At 43.8% G+C, this 21,318-nt stretch overlaps 1 protein-coding gene and 1 long non-coding RNA gene across 15 annotated transcripts; both read left to right on the plus strand.

Annotated features, from left to right (window-relative positions):
• The first annotated feature begins 1,467 nt into the window (after positions 1–1,467).
• SNTN (sentan, cilia apical structure protein) lies at positions 1,468–7,888 on the plus strand. Of its 14 annotated transcripts, XM_069027848.1 has the most exons (8): positions 1,468–1,601; positions 2,041–2,425; positions 2,739–2,885; positions 2,984–3,116; positions 3,717–3,751; positions 4,518–4,657; positions 5,046–5,156; positions 6,071–7,888. In XM_069027848.1, the coding sequence occupies exons 4-8, from the start codon at positions 3,007–3,009 to the stop codon at positions 6,227–6,229; spliced, it is 555 nt and encodes a 184-aa protein (XP_068883949.1). In that variant the 5' UTR covers positions 1,468–1,601; positions 2,041–2,425; positions 2,739–2,885; positions 2,984–3,006; the 3' UTR covers positions 6,230–7,888. The 14 variants fall into 14 exon arrangements, with proteins under 14 accessions (XP_068883949.1, XP_068883945.1, XP_068883937.1 ...); XM_069027844.1 differs by lacking the exon at positions 2,739–2,885 and having other exon boundaries at positions 2,890–3,116; XM_069027836.1 differs by lacking the exon at positions 2,739–2,885 and having other exon boundaries at positions 2,908–3,116.
• A 7,928-nt stretch (positions 7,889–15,816) lies between these two features.
• LOC138117670 (uncharacterized) lies at positions 15,817–20,868 on the plus strand. Its single transcript, XR_011154768.1, has 3 exons — positions 15,817–15,884; positions 16,927–17,039; positions 20,691–20,868. It is a non-coding gene; the product is annotated as an uncharacterized lncRNA (long non-coding RNA).
• The last annotated feature ends 450 nt before the right edge of the window (positions 20,869–21,318 follow it).

A 21,318-nucleotide genomic window follows, 5' to 3' on the forward strand; every position in this document is an offset into this window, starting at 1 on the left:
TGAAAAAGCTCTTCTCATATTGCACCATATCATGTCACAAGCATTTAGTCTTTTGTTCACTAGTTCTAAGATAGATTTGAGTCAAAATTCCTTATGTATGTGAATGGATGGTCTACTTAGCTTGTACCCTCCCTAACTTAGCTATTCTTTCTTAGGATTTCTGTTTATTCCCTGCTTCTGCTAAACCCAAGAGCTTTTTCTTTTGGAATTCTCTAACATCAGCAATAATCTGTATTTTGCTATTAATACCTGATGCTGATTATCCCATCATTTGTCAATGCCATCTATCCTTATTATGAAGATCTTAGCATTTCAATATGAAATTTTAATAGTTCAGTGGCGAGGCATCCCATTTGTTGCATTTAGTTTCTGTTCTTACATTTTTATTGTTGTGTCTCCCTTTAGTGAGATTTTAGGTTTTTAAGAATATAGCTGCCTTTCTAACATCTAAATGTCGTATAATAAAACATTTCTTGGAGGAAAAATTACTTAGCAATAGTATTTTCAGGATTGAAGATCATCTAGTTCTATCCCCCCTGCTATGGGCAGGGACACCTTCCACTAGACCAGGTTGCTCAAAGTCCTATCCAGCCTGGCCTTGAACGCTTCCAGGGATGGGACAGCCTCAACTTCTCTAGGTGAAGAGTTCAAGCTATTACCTGCCTGGGTGCAAGTTAGCAGCTCTTCTGCAGTTCCTGAAGAGTTTGCTGGTGAAATGAAGTCTGAGAGGCCAGGAGGTGTGAATGCATCTCCTGTTTCAGGTATTCCCTTGTGCCTGTGTCCCTCTGATCCTGCCCACTGTGGGCAGGCCCTCCCCTGCCCTGCCCAGGGTCATCTCTAAGGGAGTCAGGGCTCTGTCACACACACACGTTTCACAACATCAGCCTTCTTGAAATGCAAGAAGCATTTCCTTAAAAAAAGGAGGGGGAGAACTCTGGGAAAATACCAAAAATGAAGCAGAGGTTGTGACTTTTTGCAGTGGCAATTATTTTAAGTGAACTGCCTGTAAAGATTTTGCAGTTTGAAGTGGCAGGTTGCGTATTTTGTGAAGACAAGATTGTTAACATGTGAAACATGCTAAAAATTGACCGATAAAAGCACCTGGATATTTCAAACATAAATAGTGTGTATCAAAATATCTACAGAGCAGATGGCCTGACTCCCCACACACCTTGCTGACCAGAATACTCGAGCAACACACACAGCCAAAATCTCACTGTCTTCAAAGCTGATCATCGGCAAAGGCAAGGGTTATCCTCATGCTACCCTTTATCTGTCAGGCACAAACGCTCCTGCATACACTAATTAGTGTATCCTAGAGGGATAATGAACCCCAGGTTTGTTTGAACCTGTTACTACCCCAGCAAAGCAAATCACCTGTTCTAGAGCTCAGGCTCTCAAACGTTGGGTGAGATTAAAACAACTGTGAGCTGAAATCTGATCTACCGTGGAAAGGTTCCAAAACACAGAGGGCGGGGTTTGCCAACCCGCTCACAGTACCGCCTGCCACTGATAAACGGGCAACTGAGTCTGTTTCTCACTCTCATTTTTTACCTTGGACGCTAAGACCAGACATACCCATTCCATGGATTAACCGCGATGTAAGGCTTTTCATGCCTCGTGTGGTTCAACAGATGTGAAAGGGAATTACCACTTCAACATGATATCAAGACTGGTTTTTTTTTTTAGCTGATGGCAGATTACTAAGCCTGAATTCTTGTTTCATTTTAGTGTGTTAATTGATGGGATAATGAGCATTGATTATATGTGTTTTGGCTTCTCATTGCAATTACAGGCTCTGTTTTATTCATGAGCCAGTCCTAAAGAATGCACTAGAGATCTAAGACAGCTTAAACCTCTCAGAAAAAGGCTCTGAATTGTTTGAATAATGACAGTCTTAGATGGAAAATTAAAGGTTCTCTTTTCCCATGCTTTTTAAGATAATTAAAATCCAGGAACAGTAAGGTGGTGAACATCCTTATTCATTACCCTTCAGTAATTTAGCTTCTACTAAATGAGGAAAACATTTTAATTCTCCAGGCCATCTGTTGCAGTCTCCTTTGTGTGTCCTGTTACATAAAGTCTCATCATGGATAGTTTTAACATCAGTATTGTATCCTTTCACCAGGAATGATGAGCTGGATGAGGTAGTTGAAGTGACTACCTATTAACAGACCACCCTGGGATTAAAGCAGCTGCTTGGTCTTTTAAGTTGAAGTTATCCTGTATAGACACCTCTAGGCAAAGGATCAGCAGAGAGGAGCCCCTGCATGGAGATAGGCAGTGTGACAAGCTGTGTTTTCTAATAGTGATATCCATGCTAATAAATAACAGAGTTCATCGGAGCCTTTCCAGTTCCTCTAATGTGTGACTGCTCTCCCATATGGCTCTGTGCTGCTTTCAGAAGCAGGCACTCTCTGTTCAGGTAGGAACTACAGCAGAGGCTCCATGCTGGATGCTGCTTTGGAAGTGGTTTGGAGGCAGAGCAGGTCTCTTTGCACTGTGATGGGGAAATAGAATAAATATTAGAATAGAAGTGTGCTTACCTAGGATAAATGCTGGATCAGGAACTGGGAGATGCTTAGATTCTGACTCAAGCTGTAGGAATAACTCACTTTATAGCTTGGGGCAAGTTACATTATCCCACACCGGGAAAGTTTCTCATTAAAATTATAATTTGTATAGATGAATGGATGCAGTGTCGAAGTTACTCCTGATGCAAAGTTACATCCCCACAGGTCTAAGAGGATCCAGGTTCCATTATGAGTTTGGTTTGTTTCTGTCAAATTCTCCTGTAAAAAAAAAGCCCCACTACTTGCCAGCCCAGCAGTGCCTTCCAGGGGCTGCTGTAGACCGCTGTATTTAGCTGGCTCCACGATTCCCAGGTAGTGTTTACATTATTGATAGGCATTGCTCCAAGCAGGCTGCTTCCACGGGGCAGAGCTTCAATTCATCTGCTTGCTATTATTCCCGTTGCTTGGAGATCACAAACACCCTCACCTCGAGATGTGTGGCTGCAGAACAAGTGTTCCCAGTATAAAACAGGATTCAGTCAATCAGCCAGCTCCTGCTTCCACCAAAAAAGACCCTCTGGCTGCTGCAGGCATGCCCAAGGGGTAAGTCATCGCTTTGTTCTGGCATCTGGGTGATGTGCCATTTGTCTTGGAGCTCATTATCTGGATGCGTTTGTCTCTATCACATGCTCTGTAATTGGTTTCTAGCAATTCAGCACAAGGTAAGCAGGTTTTAGGTTTTGATTGAAAGCCGGGAGGTGCTTCTCACAAATGTGAGTCCTCCTGGAAATAAAAGCTATGTGCCTGCTCCAAACTGAGAGGGCTGGTGAGGAGGGGATGGCAGACCCCTCTGCATTTTCCTGGGAATGGGTGTAAAACTGAGAAACTTCCAGGACCTATTTCATGTTCTGAAGAAATTACATGAAGTATGTTGCAATGTCCCTCACTTAAAAATAATAATCAGCTTGAGTAACAACTCCAGGCTACTCACTTAGGTGAGGGATTAGAAGCTGTGTGATGTTCTTGTGCTGCTTGTAGAGGCCATTTTCCTTTCCACTGTGAAGGAAAGGCAGTATTCCTTGGGAAGCCGAGTTCCTGGGGGATTAAATAAAACAGAAATGAGCAAGCTCATTCATGGAGAAATAAAATACCCAACACAATTTACCGGGTGATAATTGTGCCTCTCTGCTTTCTCACCACCAGCGTACCCATAGCCAAGCAGCTGACATCAATACAAGGTAAGGGGATCCCTTCATTGTCCCTTTGGGGTTCAGGTCTTTCACAGCCCACGTGCAGAAAATTCTGGTGATGTCACAGGGCTGCACAGGCTGTGCAGATCCTCAGCTGATGCAAGTCAGGAGGGTCTCATGGGTCCCTGTTCCAGGTGCTCCTTTGTTGTCACATCTCCTCTTCTGCTTGCCTTTTCATTAAAAATTACAACATAAATCATCTGTATAATCTCTGCTATTAGAGGCTTGTGAACATGCAGTCTTTTGGAGTCATGCATGAGTAGGGGGAATGAATCCAGCCAAAATCCCAAGTATGCCATAATGCTGAGGTGCAACACTAATGCTCAGACATGGACATTCCTGTGCAGCCAGCTTCCCAAATGGGCCATGTTTTCCCTGATACAGGTCTCTGGGAGTCCAAATGCATCCAGGAGATGGTCACCGTGGCCTGTCCCTGTGGTGTGGCAGGTCCTTGCTGGATGCCCAGGGTCAGGATAGACCAGATGGGTCTCAAGCCCCACACTGTGTCACAGCCCTAGCTCTGAAGGAAAGCTTCCTTCAGGGTGTGGTTCCATGGGGCATGAAGCGTGTTGCTGGCCCACTCCAAATAAAATCTGGGCCAGGTCCTCTGTGGGTATAAACAGTTTCAGTCTCATTAATGAAACTACACAGATTTCCATCCACCCAGGATGGTTCTAACAGATTCCTTTCAATTTTATCTCAAAAGCCTTTTCTTTGTTTTCTTTTTTTTTGGATAAACTTTTCCTCTCTCCAGCCCTAAGAAAAGGCTCAGACCTTGAAAAGGCTTTTGCTACAGCAGCTTTGGTGTATAACAACTATGCTGACCCCAAGGGCAAGCTCAGCAAAGCTGAAACCAAGAGCTTACTACAATCCCAGTTTTGGCATGTCATACAGGTGAGGGGGTTTGCTGAGTGGGTGGCACTGGGACAGCCCTGGCCGGGCAGTTTGGGTGCAGGAATGGCATCTCAGGCTCCATCCTGAAGCTGGGCAAACATCAGTCAGTGGGGTAATCCCAAGTGAGACTTTAGGGATTTGGTACAAACATATTCAGTGACTTAGTTGCTTTATGTTGAGCCTGTGTCTAACACACGGCCAAAGGAGGGGGACAGCAATAAACCATGGCCAATGCCTGGTTGAATTTGTTTAAAGAAAACAGGGCAATTGCAAAAAAAAAAAAAACCAACCAACCAACCAGATAAAAACCCTTGGATGATGACAAGAGGCTGTATTTATGAAGAGAAGAAACCTGTGGCATTTAATAAGGTGTTTGGTGGTTTGCCAGAGCACTGACCCAGTACTGAGAGCCAGCCCTGTGCCACGGAGCCACGGTCCCTGCAGTGACTGGTGGGGTTCCTGGGAGAGAGGGGCAGAAAGCCCTCACCCACCTGGCCAGGTATGGTGAAAAACAGCCATAGCAGCCCTTGTGGCTGTAAACTTCCTGCAGGGTTTTTTTTCCCCTCCCTAAATTAAAAAAAAACACCAAAGCAAAACAAAAATTCCCCCATTTTATCAAGTGGTAGGGAAAGCTATATAGGACTAATAAAAAAAAGCTCAATTAAGTAAATGAGAGGGGTAATACCTGTTCTTCCAAAAATAACAAAATCATGACTGGTTGGGGAGGGGAAATTGTCACCAAATTAGAAACTAGGCACCTTATTGAAAAAGAATTGAAAATATCAGTAGCTAATTAAACTTGGGATCCTGAGATGGTTTGGGAATTATTAAGCTAAAAAAACTATCCTGGAACTCCGGTGAGGTTTTTATGTAAGGAAATGGGAATAATAGATATGTTAAAGAATTCTAATAATCCATTCCAACAGGAATGTCCAACAAAACCAAGAGTAGCAGTACTAACGTCATGTCTGTAAAATCAACAGTTTCTGAGACCTTCACAATATATATTTGTATATATTTGAATATTAAATTTAGGAGCGTTGGTTGGTTGGTTGTTTCCTCCTCCCAGTTTTATCAAGACACAGGACTCCCTTTTTTCCCAGCAGTTACCAGCTATATCATCATTGTCAGATTTTCAGTCATGATTAGCTGTCTTTTAACAGATATGTTATGGATTCTGGTGGAAACTTTGAGGACTGGTTGTTCTCTTTTCTGATTGCAATAATATTTCTGTTTGAATTTCTTTGTATACCTCTAGAAAAATGAATATAGATGTGGACATAACAACCTGAATGGGAAAATAGAAAAATACATTAATACTTACATAGGTAGATGTCTTTTTTTTTCTAATGATGAAATAAAAAAAGGAAGGTCATGCTTAATCTTTTTTTTTTCATTTAAAAACCTTCCTAGGGCCAAGAAAACAAACCAAAGTACCAGGAAATAATTTCCTTCTTGGATGAGGAGTCAGAGAACAAAATTGATTTTGAAGATTTCATGTTCTTGTTAGTCAGTCTCACTTTAATGTCTGACCTGCTGCAGGAGATCAAAAATGTGAAAACCCCAAAATGATCTGTGATTTTAAAGAAGAAATGGCTCGGCACTGTATGAAGAAAGCATGAGGGGGCTACACACAGAGGTACCACTGTGTGCCTGGTTACCCTGTGCTGGTCCCTTTTAAATGGAATAAAGTCATGTCCGAACCTGGCTGAACTTACTCCTCTCTCAAAACACTCCATGGAGTTGGTGCTCAGGGATTTGTGTCCACTACGTTTGTGCTTTGGGAGAGTGAGTGACTGGCTCCTGCTGGGTCCAAGACCAGTGAACAGCTGGGAGCAACCCCCAGCCCAGTTTAATGCCATGGAAAGGCAGCCCATTCTCTCCCAGACCTCTCCATCCTCTCCCTGCAATAATGTGGGGAGATGATGGAGAGACAGCTGCCAAAATGTGCAGCCCCATCCCTCGAGGCAGGGCTGCCCAGCTTCCCGGGTCCTCCCAGCTATCCCAGGGGGCTTCAGCCCTGAGCAGAGCGTTACTAGTGATGGATTTCACACTGGTCAATGACCACAAAATCTGTTGCTGTCTTGGGTAAACATTGATTTTAGCCTGTGTGGTTTCCACCCCACCATTAACCCCACTGAAGGGAGCATTTGTTTACTTTTCTTTCCTCCTCCAACTGCTTTGTTTAGAGATCACAATGGAAGGAATTTCAAGTCAAACATTTGCAGGGCATCTTTAACAGTGCTGTGCTTGTATGACCAGGGGAATGGCCCAAACATGCCAGCCAGCTGAATCTGCTGTTCCATGAAACTGTGAAAAGCAGAAACCAGATAAGAGGTGGTCCAGACCAGGGATGGTGGGAAAAAAGGGTGGCCAATAAATTGTCTGTATTGGAACAGAGCGATATTGGTTAGGGCCAGAGCCTCCGATTAAATGCTGCTCATCCTAATATTTGGTTTGATTCCTACCTACAAAGTCCTGACTCAGAGCCAATATTTATCCCACTGTGACATCCCTTTGGGACACAATAAGCAGTCTCACGCCCCAGGAACAGAACAGCCTCTGTAAGGATGTAATAAGAGCCTACCAAGATGAACAAGCCAGCAAGACATTGGAGCCTTTTTATTTTTTTCTTCCTTGCCTGGAAAGGAGAAGACAAGAATGTTATAGCTTTGGTGCATGAATTTCTAACAGGAAGGGATCAAACCCTCTAGTGTTAAAAGAGGGAAATTTATTCCAGCTGAGTAATGAGATTTTATGTCCTTGACATGAAAAGGTTCTTAGTGTTTCTAGGAGCTAAGAGGATGTTTTGTGATGGATATTGATGTGAACGAAAGACTGCAATAGAAGACCAGCAGCCAATTGTTTGGAGAAGGAAGGTCTGTGCCTGTGCAGTAGGGGATGGAGCTGAAAGAAGAAATGCAAATGGATGTGGTGGGTTTTGAAATGAAGCTCAGCAGGTAAGGTTTGGACCTCATCCAGGACATGACCTGGTCTGGAGGCTAAACATTCACAACTGGTCCTACTACAAAGAAAACCTCATATTAGCAGAGCCCCTTCTGTCATGGTGGGTTGCAAGAACAGGCAGCATCCAACCTGTGGCGAGAAGTGACAAAGGCAACACGTAGTGTTTCTGTCTGTTTGCTCACAGATGTGTCCCTCCAGTGCATCCCCTTGCTGAGAGAGTGGTGTCCCAGTGCTGTGAGAATGACTGCTTCCATGGGGTAACCATCAAGCCTCCCAGAGGTGGGATCATCCATGCTGGTATCACAGTTTAACACTGATACTGTGTCCCTGGTGTTACTCAGTCTCTTTCCCCATCCCCTTGTTTTTTGGCCCAGAAGATTTGTGAAAGCTTAAAATATCAGCTGATGCTCCTTTTCTGGGGTAGAAAGATGGATTGAATGTGAGTCTCTAGGCAGCTTTCCCATTACTGAAGCAAAGAAAACACAGCACAGCCCTGAAAATTTGTTTGGGAACCACTGGTGCTACTGGAGGCAAAAACTTCCTAATATCCCCGTTACAAAAAAAAAAGACTGAAAGGAAAAATATTATTAAGCCAATCAAGAAAAAGTTCTTTGAAATTGCTACGGCTCTAACAGAGTTTTTGTTATTGCTGAAATGTTTCTAAATCTTGCACAACTTGAATTAATGACTTAAGAACCTTTTATCAGATCAGTTCACTCTGTCATCTCATCATGTGCAAACCCTTTTTGTCCCAATTCAGTGTGTTGTGAGCAACATCCTGAGTCCCTGGCTTGGATGAAAAGCCCCTTGTGCTAAGCACAGTGAAAATTCAAAGATACAGTTCCTGAACAACTCAATAGCAAAGATATGCAAAAGGCAGGGAAAGAATCAGAGGCACAGAAAAACCAAGTACCTTGCTGAGCACATGTAGCAGAGCTGGAGCTGGATTCCAGCCTACACTGGGCTCCTCACACAGAAGCCAAGGGTCACTGTGATGGTTTCTGCAAGAGTTTCGGAACAAAGTGAATCGGATGTGCAAGGCTCCATCTGCATCAGTTCTTGAAAGTCCTACCTGATGCTCAAAAGCAGAAGGATGTGTTTGGAAGCACCCCAGCATCTTCTTTTAGTTAGGAGTAGGCAGAAGTTTGCAGCTTGTCTGTGGAAGATGCTCTTTTATTAACTCAGGCTATTTGTGGCTGCCCTGAGCACTCTCAGATGTTGGCTTTGAAGCTGATCTGGTGCAGACGGCATGTCTGGCTGCATCCTCAGGGAGCTGGCTGTAAGCTTGCTTAGAAGACTACTGTTGTGCTTTATTTTGTTCCTAGCTTACTCCTGTTGGAAGCAAAGAGAGTTCATAGTTGATTTCTCACAGCAGAGCCCAGCAAGTGCTAAGGAGTAAGCAGCAGCTGAATTGATGAAATCTGCATGTTCCTCTGCCTCAGCAAGGGGGAACATCATGTCAGTAAATGATACCCTCAGAAGTGAAAGTGGCATGAAGAGTAGCCAATCAAGACCTGACCTGTGTGCTTGGGGTTGTGTTGAGATTTGTGCCGTGAGAGTGTTCAGGTGTAAACCTTGGGAGATTCTGCAGACTTTGGATCTAAGCTTTAAGTTCTGCTCTGAAAAGTCTGAATCATCTCTGCAGCTACATGAGCTTTCAGATGACTGCCAGAGGAGAAATGAGGGTCAGGGAGAATTTCAGCCTCAGATCTTCAGCTTCCATTTCCAAATATCAGCTCAGGGAGGCAGGTTCATTCTCATATGTTAATTAGCACACCTACAGCTTCTCCCCATGACTTCTTACTTTGTATCTAGCCTTAACTCTTTGGCCTGCTGAACTTGGGAAGTTTTTAAAATCTGGCTTTAGTCTAATCTCTGAGGGGCTCTCGCAGATTGCAGGGGAACTCTCACATCCCAGTGCACTGACTTTGAGGAGGTGAGTCAGGGCAGGGCTTTGCATGTTGAACTTTCTTCTGGGAGCCCAGGGCCACACACACTGTATGTACAATGTTTCATAAGTCTTTCAGGAAAGAGAAATATATTTTTCAACTGTCTTTCTGTAACTGTACCTTCAGTAAGTAGACCCTGCAGTCTGAGATATGTTTTCCCTGTCTCTTTCTCCCTCAGAATAAGTGTTGTGTCACTTTTTCATATAAGTTTAAACTTGCCCTGGGTGCATACACTTTTGAAGTACCTGTGTGATGCACACCCCACCTCAGTGCTGCCATGTGTCCTGGCCCATGAGATCTCAGCAGCTACATCCACTCAAATGGTTATTGCAGCAGGTCTCTGCAGAGAGAGGTAGAGGTTTGCATTGTAGCCTGCCAAGGAAGTGGTTAAATTGTGGCTACATGGTAGGAACCTTCTCCAGAGTGTGGGAATGATTTCTCCAGCAGTGTTGGAAAGATGCTACATAGTGCAACCCCCTAGGAGCTCACACAGAGCAGATGAAAAGCTTAGTCCCAGAATTATGTTCTCTGCAAAGTGTGATAGTTTGTGAGCCTCAAAGGAGCTCTCTGAAATGTCTCTTGAAAAAATACAATCTGTTCTTTCAAGCTCAGTCAGGGAAGATAGATGTAGAAGAGATGGTGGTTTAAGGCTTTTTGAATTGACAGTTTTTAATTCTGCATTGACTTTTACTGCAGTCCATGGTTTACAAGGTTTCCAGTGAAGCTGTGTCTCCTTACTTTGCTCACCTGCTCTTCCCTCCCCCCTACATAAGTTTTTATAGCCCTAGAACTGAGTCCTCATCCAGCAAAGGTAAACAGCAAATAATGTTCAACAGCCTCTGGGCCAAATGGGTTTATAACAAATTTGGGTTTATAACAAATGAGTGTCTGATTGTTTGTCAAAGATCCACTGAGTCTTAAACAGGACCTAGAGTACTGAGGGCCTCTGGGCAGGGAGGGACCCCAATGCCTAAGATGTCTCTCACTTGATGGCAGCATGAACTGCAGCCCCTTGCAGTGATGGGTGGCACCCTCACATTTCTGACACCCATAGGGCAAACCCTGGAACCAAGGGACCAATTTCCATTTGTGATTTCCTCTTTCTTTTATTCCCCTTGCCATGATCTTGTTTTTTTGACTGCTATCTGCTGGATCTTGATGTGTAGAGAAATGCAAAACACGACACATACTGCTGGGAAGCTGCTGCTGGAGTCAATGAGAGGGCAGGACCTCTCAGGTGGAGGGAAGCAGCTCCTCAGGTGGGCATGTTTCTACTCCTCCGGTAAAACCAGCAGCCCAAACAGATGCAGGAGCTCTTCAGTGGGCAAAATCAAGCCTCTAATTGTCCTGAGATGATCAATAAATGGTGTACAGAATACCAGGAGCTCTTCCACTCCTGCAACCTCTCACACACAGAAGCTGGTTGGCTTTTGGGCACTCAAGCATCACTGGAGCAAAGGAGAACAAGCATCATGGTAGATGATTTTGGTGAGTTTTGTCCTGCTGCATGTTATTACCAGAAGCCTTGTTAAGAGTTAATCAATGTTACAAACTGAAAAAGGAGCTCTCTGGAAAGGCACCTTTGAGTGGATAAACTGATGGATGCCAGTTTGAGTTTGGAAAATGAAGCTGGGTAATACTGGGAACTGTCCAAGTACTCTTACAGCAGGGACAAGCAGAAAAATCCTACAACCCAAACCTGAGACCCTTCCTCCTCCTCCAGTGTTAGAGTGGAAGCTCCTCTGGACTCAGGCCAGAGGGAAGCCAAAGCACAGGGGTTGAATTAAAATCTTTAGACAAGCTGAGATACATGAAGCCACACCAAAGTGAAATAGAAATACAGATTTTTAACTTCAGTAGAAATATATGCTAAATGCTTTAAACATTCAAAAGCTGTAGCAGAGACCTTAAACACAGTTCTTGCTGCAGCAGTGTTACCTTTTCACAGAATTCTTTACTTTAGACAAAATACAGATAAATTGTACTGTTCACATTTTTTAGATAGAGTGTTCACATAAACAACAAGAGCTGATAGAAACTGTATACACAAATCTGTGTAATACCTGTGTAACACTGGTGTGAGGCTTACAACTGTTAGAATTAGACCAGGATGGGTTAAGAAAAGAAAAACTAGAATTGTGTGTTCCTCTTATTGGTCAATTAACAAATATAATCCACACTTCTGTAAGAAAAAATATAGTGTATAGAGTATATGGAGCATATAGAACATATAGAAGAAGCTGTTTCTGCCTGCTGTTTGCTGTTGCTGCTTGGCTTTATCATGTAACCCCCTTCAAACTCTGCCTTCAAGAAAGCTGTGAGACTATGAAATAAAGAACTTAGCAGAACAGCAGCCTCCTCTGCTCTCTTACCCTGGTCCAAGAAGGAAGGGTGTCCTATCAAAAGCTCAACACTCCAGCTGTTGCCCAGACAGCCTTCCCACTATTTCTCTGATTTGTTTTCCTAGGAGTATGAGATTTGTTTACTTTGACATCTTTACTGTGACACCTGGGACTGTGGGAGGAAGCCTCTGTACAGACACTGACCCATTTCCTACATTTGCTGGTGAATTTTTCTTGATCCAGTTGTTCTGCCTCCATCCCCACATAATGCTCATTTGAGCATTTTGAGCTTTTTTTTTTGAAGAAAACCTGCACTAGCAGACACATCCAGGTTAACCATTATATGACAGCTTTTTTCTCTGAGGCTGGCAGGGGCAAAAACCACACTGGGGATAGACTATCCACAGGTAAATATCCCTTTTTCCATAGCTGGTGTCATGGCTTCCCTGGGTTTATATGCCACTATGTGGATTATATAGGGTTTTCCCTAATTAATTAATGAAAACAAATTGCAAAATTACCTTCTTATTAAACTGATCTCACTGCAGAAATAAGGCTGATTACTTCCCTGACAAATTTTAATTAGGCAGCTACAACAAACTGTAATAAAGAGCACAAATTAAAAACAGATCATACTAGATGTGGCTTTTTCAAATGCTGTATTAGTACCAGGGAACATACACGTGATTAAATTATACAGAAAAAGCTAATTTTTTCTCCTTGGGTAAAAATCTATTTTCTTTCTAGGGGAAGAAGCATTTATATAAAAACATTGCATTAGTAACCAACACATCAATAAGTGCTTATTGGTAGTTGCTTTCCAACAGCAGCTCTTGCACATTCTGTAAGACTTGGCCATTACAGAGCTCTTTATTTCTCCTCTAAATTTATACTTGTAGTGCACATGACCCAAGGTTACTGCAAAGCCTCTGAGGACAAGAAAGGCTTTATGACCTGCACATATACTCCTCAATTTGTCTTTCCTCTTTTAGCTTTTTAGGACTTGGATCCAGCTCAACTGAAAACAGAACATAATTTGATAAGGATTTGCCTAAGAATTATAAGCAGCTTGAGGCCCACACAAATTAAGTATTAATTAATGAGCACCTGAAGCCTTCTGCTGAATGCAGCTTGAGGCCAAGCAATGCTGGGAGTGCTCAAGTACATGTGAGGGAAAGAGTGGGTAAGCACAGCAAATTAAAGAAAAATGCTTAATTCTTCTCCAATATTTATTCCAGCCCTTCAGACTGTAGAAGAACTGCAGACTTCTTCTGCCTGTTAGAGGATAACAAAGGTCAAAATGAAAGCTCTTCCACATGGAACTGAATTCATCCAGAAGCTCCCAGGCTGTGTTGTGTCCAGGATGCTGGACTCTGGTTGAGGAATAATGGTGCTCTGAGCTGCCCCCCAAGGAGGGAGAGGGTGCCCCACAGCCTGGGCAGTGTGGGGGTGGGTGTTTGGGGTCTGCTGATGCCCTTGGGACAAGCAGGTAGAACCTCAGAGTTGCAGCAGAGAGGCAGCAGGTTTGTGCTGCGTGATATAGGGTCTGGGGGGGGGGATTCACCTCCTCTGTGGGAGTAAAAAGACCACTGATGTAACAGCACAGTGGGCTTTGGACTTGAAAAAAGGCTAAGAGAGTCTGGAGACTTTTGAAATCTCAAGTGACCATTTTCTTTATGTTGTTGCATGCATACATCTAACACACTGGCAAAGGACTCCTAAGAAAACTGGCTTGTAGCTTTCATGGGTGGCAGCCACGCTCTGAACACACCTGCTGCCCCTGCCCCCACCCGTTATAGCCAGAGCCTTCACAGGAGAATATTTTGGCTCTGGTTCTCTCCTTTTTTCTAGCCCAGAGAAATGCTTAGCAGCTCTTCCTCAGGCATTTAACTGAGAGCTGTCAGCTGCTGCATGTTTCAAATCAGCTCAAAAATTCTGATAAAAGGAAACCACCCTTTTTTTGCAGAGCTCTTGGGAGACAGGTTGGGGTGTTGGACTTCCCAGGCTGAGCAGATGGAGAGCTGTTTTGTCCTGCCATAAAGGTGTGTGAAATACCTCCTTGCACTAGACATCTGTTCATATACCAGAAAATAAATGCTGGTACTCATTGGAAATGGGGGGTTGTTGATGTCCATGACCTAGTTCAGTTGTGTAGCTCTCTTGAGCACAAAACTTGCATGCTGGTAGCCTTAGAAAGGTCCAGGCAGGTCTTGCTTTTGGTTTTTTTTGTAAGCACCAAGAGCTTAGGAAAGGCAGGACCGTCCCCTTGAGCTGGAAGCCACTTGAACTGTCTGTGTGCTCTGCTGCAACCTGGGACCATTTTGCTGTTGACAATTATTTCATAACAAGATTCCTGGCTAGATGTGTGCATCTTAATGAGTACTAGGCGCTAACAGGGCCAAGAGGTGCCTTAAGATCGATTGAAGCACTCCGTTTGTTAATGTGATGGAGGAGAGCCTGAACTTTAGCTAAAAAGCGAATGAATTGAAACAGTTGTATACCGATTGCTGCAACATCTCAGGTCTCTGTAACGACTCAGAAGCAAACGTTGCCCTGAGGGTCTCTTTGGGAGCTGTCGTGGCTCTCGCGGAGAGCGGCTGTCCCTGCCTGCCTGCCCCGTGCTGGGGCTGGGGTGGAGATGGGCTGTTGCTGCCCCAGGGATGAACGGGAGGGTTTGGCTTCTGGGGTCGTAGGGAGCCCAGGCAGTTGGCTTGGCAATGTATTTAACTTGTTGCTGAGATGCTTCTGCTGACGTAGTCCTATGGAGCCCCACAAGCTGCTGTGCTGCCTCCCTCCACATCTGCCCTAGAGCCTGGTACCCAGGGAAAGGTGGTAGAAAATGGGGAGGGGTATTAGCTTATGTAGACCGGCATATGTATATGAAACATGTTGATTTAAAAATATATATCTAATATATTTTGACTTATCTATACACAAGCTATAATCTAACATATATAATATGTACATATATACATATATATAACTACTAATATACATGTGCTACATATAAAATATGTCTATGTGCATATACACGTATAAAATCTCTTCCAGTTTTCACTATTCTGACTTATCTCACCTAGAAACTCCGTTTTGCTTCTAAATTACTTTCTAGACCACTTATAACTACAGTGAGCAGTACAAATCACTGGATATGTTCCTTTTCTGTTGAAAAACTGGGGCTTGTTCCTAGTGTTGTGGGGTTTGGATTTTTCATCCCTCTATTTATTAATGCATTAAAGGATCCTCCTTCTCATCCTGTGACATCCCAGCAGCTTTAAGTGCCTTGGAGAGGGGATTTGTTAAAAGCCCTTTGGCATTAAAATGCTGCTAAATGGAGTAGGCAATCATTCTGCTGGTATGACAGTGCCTTCCTCTGCCAGGAGACATCCTGGTCCCTCCCTGCTGCTGCTGTTCCTGACAAAGCTTTTCCCCAGCTTGCAGGTACAGGTCTCCTAACCTTTAGTAAGCTTTCTCTTAAACCTAGTCTCACATTTGTCATTTCTCTTGTATCTGGTATTGATAGTAATGAGAGCAGGGTTGTCACCCACCACAGGCAGCTGTGACTGGCATCTGTGGTGGAAGATCCTTGAAAAATATTTTTTTTTATTTTTTTAATATCTATGAGCTGAGTAGTGCTTTACTGCCAGTGAGAGTGTAAAGAGTACAAAGCCAGTCGTATTCATAACTTAATATTTCTATTCTCTCCTTTCCTGCTAGTTAGAACCCAAAGGGTGCCAAATATTGCATGAGGGTTTGGGACTCTTCTGGCACATACTACTTTTATATATATATATATATATATATATATATATATATATATATCCTTTCTCTTTTTTTCTCCTCAGAAGCTCCTCCACTGTAATGTAGATCATTAGTTTGGCAGAAGGGGGGCCATGATGATAGCAGAGCCTTGCTGCTTTGCCATTTTGCCTGTGACACACTACTGCATTGTAACTGCGTCTTGATGAGGTAATTACCATGGAAAAGTCATCAGCTCCTTCTCCAGACACTCCCCCACCCCCAGGTGCATGTGGCAGGAGCCAAACGTTCACATGGTGTGAGCTCTGAGACACTGCTCCAAAATCACATATTTCAATTATTCATTAGTGAATGGCTCCCTGGGGGTGTAAGGAAGACTGGGACTGTAAGGAGCCTGTTTGGAAATACAAGTCCGAAGATACAAAGGGTTTATCTTTACATGAGCAGATGTCCTGGAGATGCCCTGTGTGAACCTGATTTCAAGGAAGGGCACAGCCCCATTTGTGATCATTGGTCACAGGGAGCCTTCACAGTGACCTGGTCATGTGGCCAGTGGGACCAGGGCAGTGACTGTCCCCTTGTACTTGGCACTAGTGAGGGCACACCTCAAATCCTGGGTTCAGTTTTGGGCTCCTCACTACAAGAAGGACATTGAGGGGCTGGAGGATGTGGAGCTGGGGAAGGGTCTGGAGCACAGATTTGATGAGGAGCAGCTGAGGGAGCTGGAGGGACTCAGCCTGGAGAAAAGGAGAGTCAGGGGGGACCTTCTCACTCTCTACAACTCCCTGAGAGGAGGATGTAGCCAGGTGGGGGTCAGTCGCTTCTCCCAGGTAACAAGTAACAGGACAAGAGGAAACAGCCTGAAGTCGCTCCAGAGGAGGTTCAGACTGGATATTAGGAAATGTTTCCTCACTGGAAGGATGGTCAGGCATTAGAACAGACTGCCCAGGGCAGTGGTGGAGTTTCCACTCCTGAAAGTGTTCAAAAAATATGTGAATGTGGCACGTTGGGACATGATTTTATGGTAAACATGGCAGTGCTGGGTTAGAGGCTGGATTCAATGAGGGTAGAGGTCTCTTCCAACCTAAACTATTCTATGATTCCCCACACACAGACTTTGTCCCAGAGACTGTTGAATGACTGCAGCACCACAGGGTAGGGATGCTGTTGGTTGAAGCATCCAAAACAAAATTGTGGGGAATATTTAACAAGCTTTTTTTTTTCCCAACAAGTTTTCTTTGGTTTACTGCAGGGCTCTTAATTTGATGAATTAATGAGAAGTGCTAATGTACCAGCAAAGACAGCAAGCAAAGATCTGTCTGCTGATCCCAGACACGACTGATTTCAACTGTGCTGCTGAGCATGGTATGTGCTGATGCCACTAAAAACTACCATAAAGATAACAGCAGTATCTGTGCGGTCTCACAGGAAGGTGTTTGTAGCTTTAATTTCTCCTCTCCCTCCAGGGTAAGACTGTGAACAATTATCTTTGAGAAAGGAGTGCAGGCTGCTGGGACTCTGCTCTGGAGTGCACAGGACAGAGGTGCTCACGCTATGAATGGTGACACTCAAACCTCCCTTCCAGAGGGTTTCTTTTAAAGCTGTGGAGGATGAACCCCATCCTGGAGCCCGCTGCAGCCTGTGATCCTCCTGCACTGGCTGCCCAAGTACATCCTCCCTGCTGCAAGGGCTCTGGTCTTGCAGCAAGTAGCTTTGACTGCCCAGTGCTGGAGCCTGAGGAAAGAAGCTCACAGCTCCAACATCTGCAATTCAATCCCAGAGAGAGATCTAGATTTGAAGACAAGTCAGAAGCCCCATGCCTTGTTCCTGGTGTGTTTGAGTAGGCAGCTCATTGGCTCAGGCTTTCCACACATACTCTATATAATTTTATAAAACCTATTTAAGGGCACATAGTGATAGGAAAATGGGGAATGGCTTTAAACTGAAAGAGTAAGTTTAGATTGGATATCAGGAAGAAATTCTTTCCTGTGAGCGTGGTGAGGTGCTGGCACAGGCTGCCCAGAGATGTGTATGCCCCATCCCTGGAAATGTTCAAGGCCAGGTTGGATGGGGCTTGGGGCAACCTGATTTAGTGGAAAGTGTCCCTACCCATGGCAGGAGGGCTGGAAGTAGATGATCTTTAATATCCTTTCTGTCAGGAAAATTAATCCACAAACACCAGAGGCTTATGTCCAAAAAGGAGACAGAGGAGTCCTGTTACTTTATTTGAATAAAGGGAGAGGCCATGGGGCATTCCTCTGGGGCCTCTCAAATTTTTGGAGGGTGCAGCCTCCTATTTATCCTGATTACCCGACTGCATTTCCCTCTCTCTTTCTCCATTGGCTGAGGTACTCGAGAGGTACAGACTTCCTGAAACGCCTAATACCCAAGACTCCCTTCTAATGTATAATGCCTCTCCCCCTTAATTTTAATTCTTATGGAATTTATGGTTCTTTGCATTGTTTCTTTCATCTCTCAATATCCAGTTTCATTTATCAGCAGACCTATAGTTTATTTGTAAAGACAAATCTCTTTCTTTCCATTCACCAATCAGTGGAATCCTTCCCATCGTTTCTTTTATCTCTCAGTACTAGTTTTGTCTTCCAGCATGCCCACAGCTTGTTTGTAAAGACAAGTCCCTCATTCCTTTCATTTCCAACCCAAACCATTCTGTGATATAAATAGAAGTCTGTTGTTGGGTTCTTACAGTGTTTCTAGAAGCAGCTCTCCCATGGTCACTGTGCACAGTGATGTGTTGGTCCTTTCACAGCATAAAATAACAATCACAGTTTCCATATGGAGAAACACCTTTACAACTTTCTGCCTGGTTGAACTTGTCCACAGCAGGTTCTCAAAGGATACATACTGAAATGGAGCCACCTTGAAATGCCCGTGTCTCAAGACACCTCCAAACAGAGAGGACAAGATTGCTGTTGCTTTTTGAAAGATGTGAGTGATAGTCTGCTCACATGAGGAGTGTTTAGACATTTGGCATGAAGTAGAATATCTAAACCATTGAGGTGTGTGGGCTCTGCAATGCATAAATAAGTTACAAATTAGGGATTCTGAGTGGCTGCTTGCCCCCTTGCATGCAGTCCTCCAAGTGATCATCACTCTTCTCTTTGTCTAAACAAAGTTCCTCAGCTCAGAGCCGGTTTCTAATTTAAACACTCAATACAACATGTTTCTATAAATTAAGTAAACTTCACCCAGACAAATAATTGCAGAAATCTCTGTCTCGTGCACAACAGATTCTATCTGCACCCCCCCACCCCGCCCTTTTATGCAACTTTTTTCCTTGACTCTGTAACACATTTTCCTCTGAAGGGTAAATGATTCCTGATATAGATATGAATAACCTTGGCTTTGCAATATTGTATCTTCAAGCAACTCATTTAAGATGTTTTCTAGAAAATGGCAAAAGCAGCTTGTAACATAAAGCATGTGTGCAAGTATTGTAGCACTGCTCCAAAAAGGAGCCTTCTCTGAGTAAATGCCCCGTTATGTAAACAACTGGTAGGCCAAGCAGTAGGTGGTCATCAACACAGAGATTGCCCCTACAGCCTTAGCAGCACGTGCATCTTTCCTGCACTGCCCTGGGTCTCAGCTCTTGGCAGCCCTGCCTGCAGGGTTGAATGCAGACTTTAAACCTGTCTGATGAAAATCCACCATGCTACAGCTGGCTGTGATCCAAACTGGAGAAGGCTTTGGTTCCCTATACAGTCATGGAAAGATACTTCAAGTGTCCAAGGCTGAGAAAGCTTATAAATGTGAACTCCTGTGTTTGACCCAATGAAAGGGAGAGTGTGCTGTGCTTGCTAAATGGTGACACCTAGTGAAAGGTACATCCTGGGGCTGAGGAATGGAAACACAGCATCCTTGTAAGTAGAGGGAGAGAATAAGGCAATGTATGTGCAGGGGGAGAAGATTACCCTTGCTTGCAGTGATTTAACCTAGAGCCTAACATAAGTGTGTGCTTGGGATGTAACTCACAACCAGTGGCTTTTGTAGGGTTTCTTTTTACCTCTGCCAGAAGCAGAGACATCTCAATTGGCTGTACAGCAGCTGCTGAGCTGCAGCACTGGGCAGATGAGCACATTATTGCATGGCTGATGCAACTTGGCTTAATTTGCTGAGCTTGGAGCTGTGGCCACTCAATAGATGCCTGAGATACCACAGCATCCATGGGAATGCTGCAGCCAGCAGATAGATTTTACCTGGAGGGATTATATGTTACTGGGCTTATCCTACAAGGGTAGTGAAGCAGACCTTTATATGCATTAAAATATTCAAGTATATGGTTTTAAAATATCTGTGAAATCGTGGCTTAAAGATGACTCTTGGGGGAGGATTATGGCAGTTAACACCTTCTGGGACCCTGTGTGAAAGGGGTTATCCCTGTGCTTTGCTCATGGAGGGTCTCTCATTGCTTTTCTGAATCAGTTCTGGTTTTATGGAGCTCAGGTGCTTATCATCTTGGGAAGAGTTACATCTGCTCTGTGTTTTTGGCCAAGTTTTCCTATGGAGAGTGGTGCTGTCTTTTTTGCAGGTATGGGGATGGTGGTTGGGCAAAACCTCTCTGTCCCTGCCCAACCCTGAAGAACCAGCAGGCAGAGGCTTGTGTACAGAGGAGCTGGACTTTTCTCTGTGTGTGACAGAAGAGTTCAAGGATGGTTGTATCAGGGAATGCCCATATTTCAAGTACAGTACATTGCAGACCAGGGACAGGTCTGGTTTTATCTATGGTTTGATAATCTTTCTGCCCGTACCGTTACCCTCTGTGCACAAAGATGAGGGAAACACCTCCAGTCTGTGCACACCCTGGCCCCGGGCAGGGAGCAGGATCATCACAGCAACACCAGTCTCAGGGAGAAGTGCCACTCACCAGCAGGGTGGTAGCAGCAATCAGTGTGGAGCTGACACAGTCAGGTGATGAGCTGCAAATTAGATCTCTTTCTCAATAAGCAGTTAATTTACAAAGCGTTTTCAGGGTTGTTTGTTCTTTTTTTATCCAAGTGATCAACAACTCATCACTTCTGGATGTGTATCCTTCAGACAAGGGACTGCTCACAGATCGTTGACTGGAATTGTTCCTGCCTTCTGGTTTTGATCTAAACCATGCACTGATGAATGAGAGAAATATTTTTAAGGACAAGAGGATGGTGGATGCCATATTTCTGGTGTAAACTGAATAAAGAGGCATGTGCTAAAACTCACGGAAATTTTGTGACCATCTCTCAGAAATGCCAATCTCTCCTTGGCACGTGAATAATACTTAATAATGAATAAAGCTGTTGATATACCAAAACAAATGTGAGGGAATAGTTTGCCAAAGGAGCAGATGCTGTGTTGCATCCCATTGTATGGTTAAAACTCCCAGAAATTACTTATCCCCAGAGTAATTGGGGATATTTTGCTTTTCTATTAAGTGAGAAGTTGTCTCATTCTGCAAACTTATAGCTCCTCAAAAGAAGCAGAGAGCACTAGAAGTAAGAATAATTTCTGTCTGTGAAAAGAAAAAGTTCTGAAGCATTTTTTTGGTTGGTTAGTTGGTTTTTAGTAGGAGAAAACAATTCTTTTTTTTTCTTCAGGTTCCTTTAATCATTAAGTACATTTCTTTTGAAGCCTAGATTTTTTTCTTTTC

The sequence above is a fragment of the Aphelocoma coerulescens genome, chromosome 12 (genome assembly GCF_041296385.1).
Source record: "Aphelocoma coerulescens isolate FSJ_1873_10779 chromosome 12, UR_Acoe_1.0, whole genome shotgun sequence".
Classification (NCBI taxonomy): domain Eukaryota; kingdom Metazoa; phylum Chordata; class Aves; order Passeriformes; family Corvidae; genus Aphelocoma; species Aphelocoma coerulescens.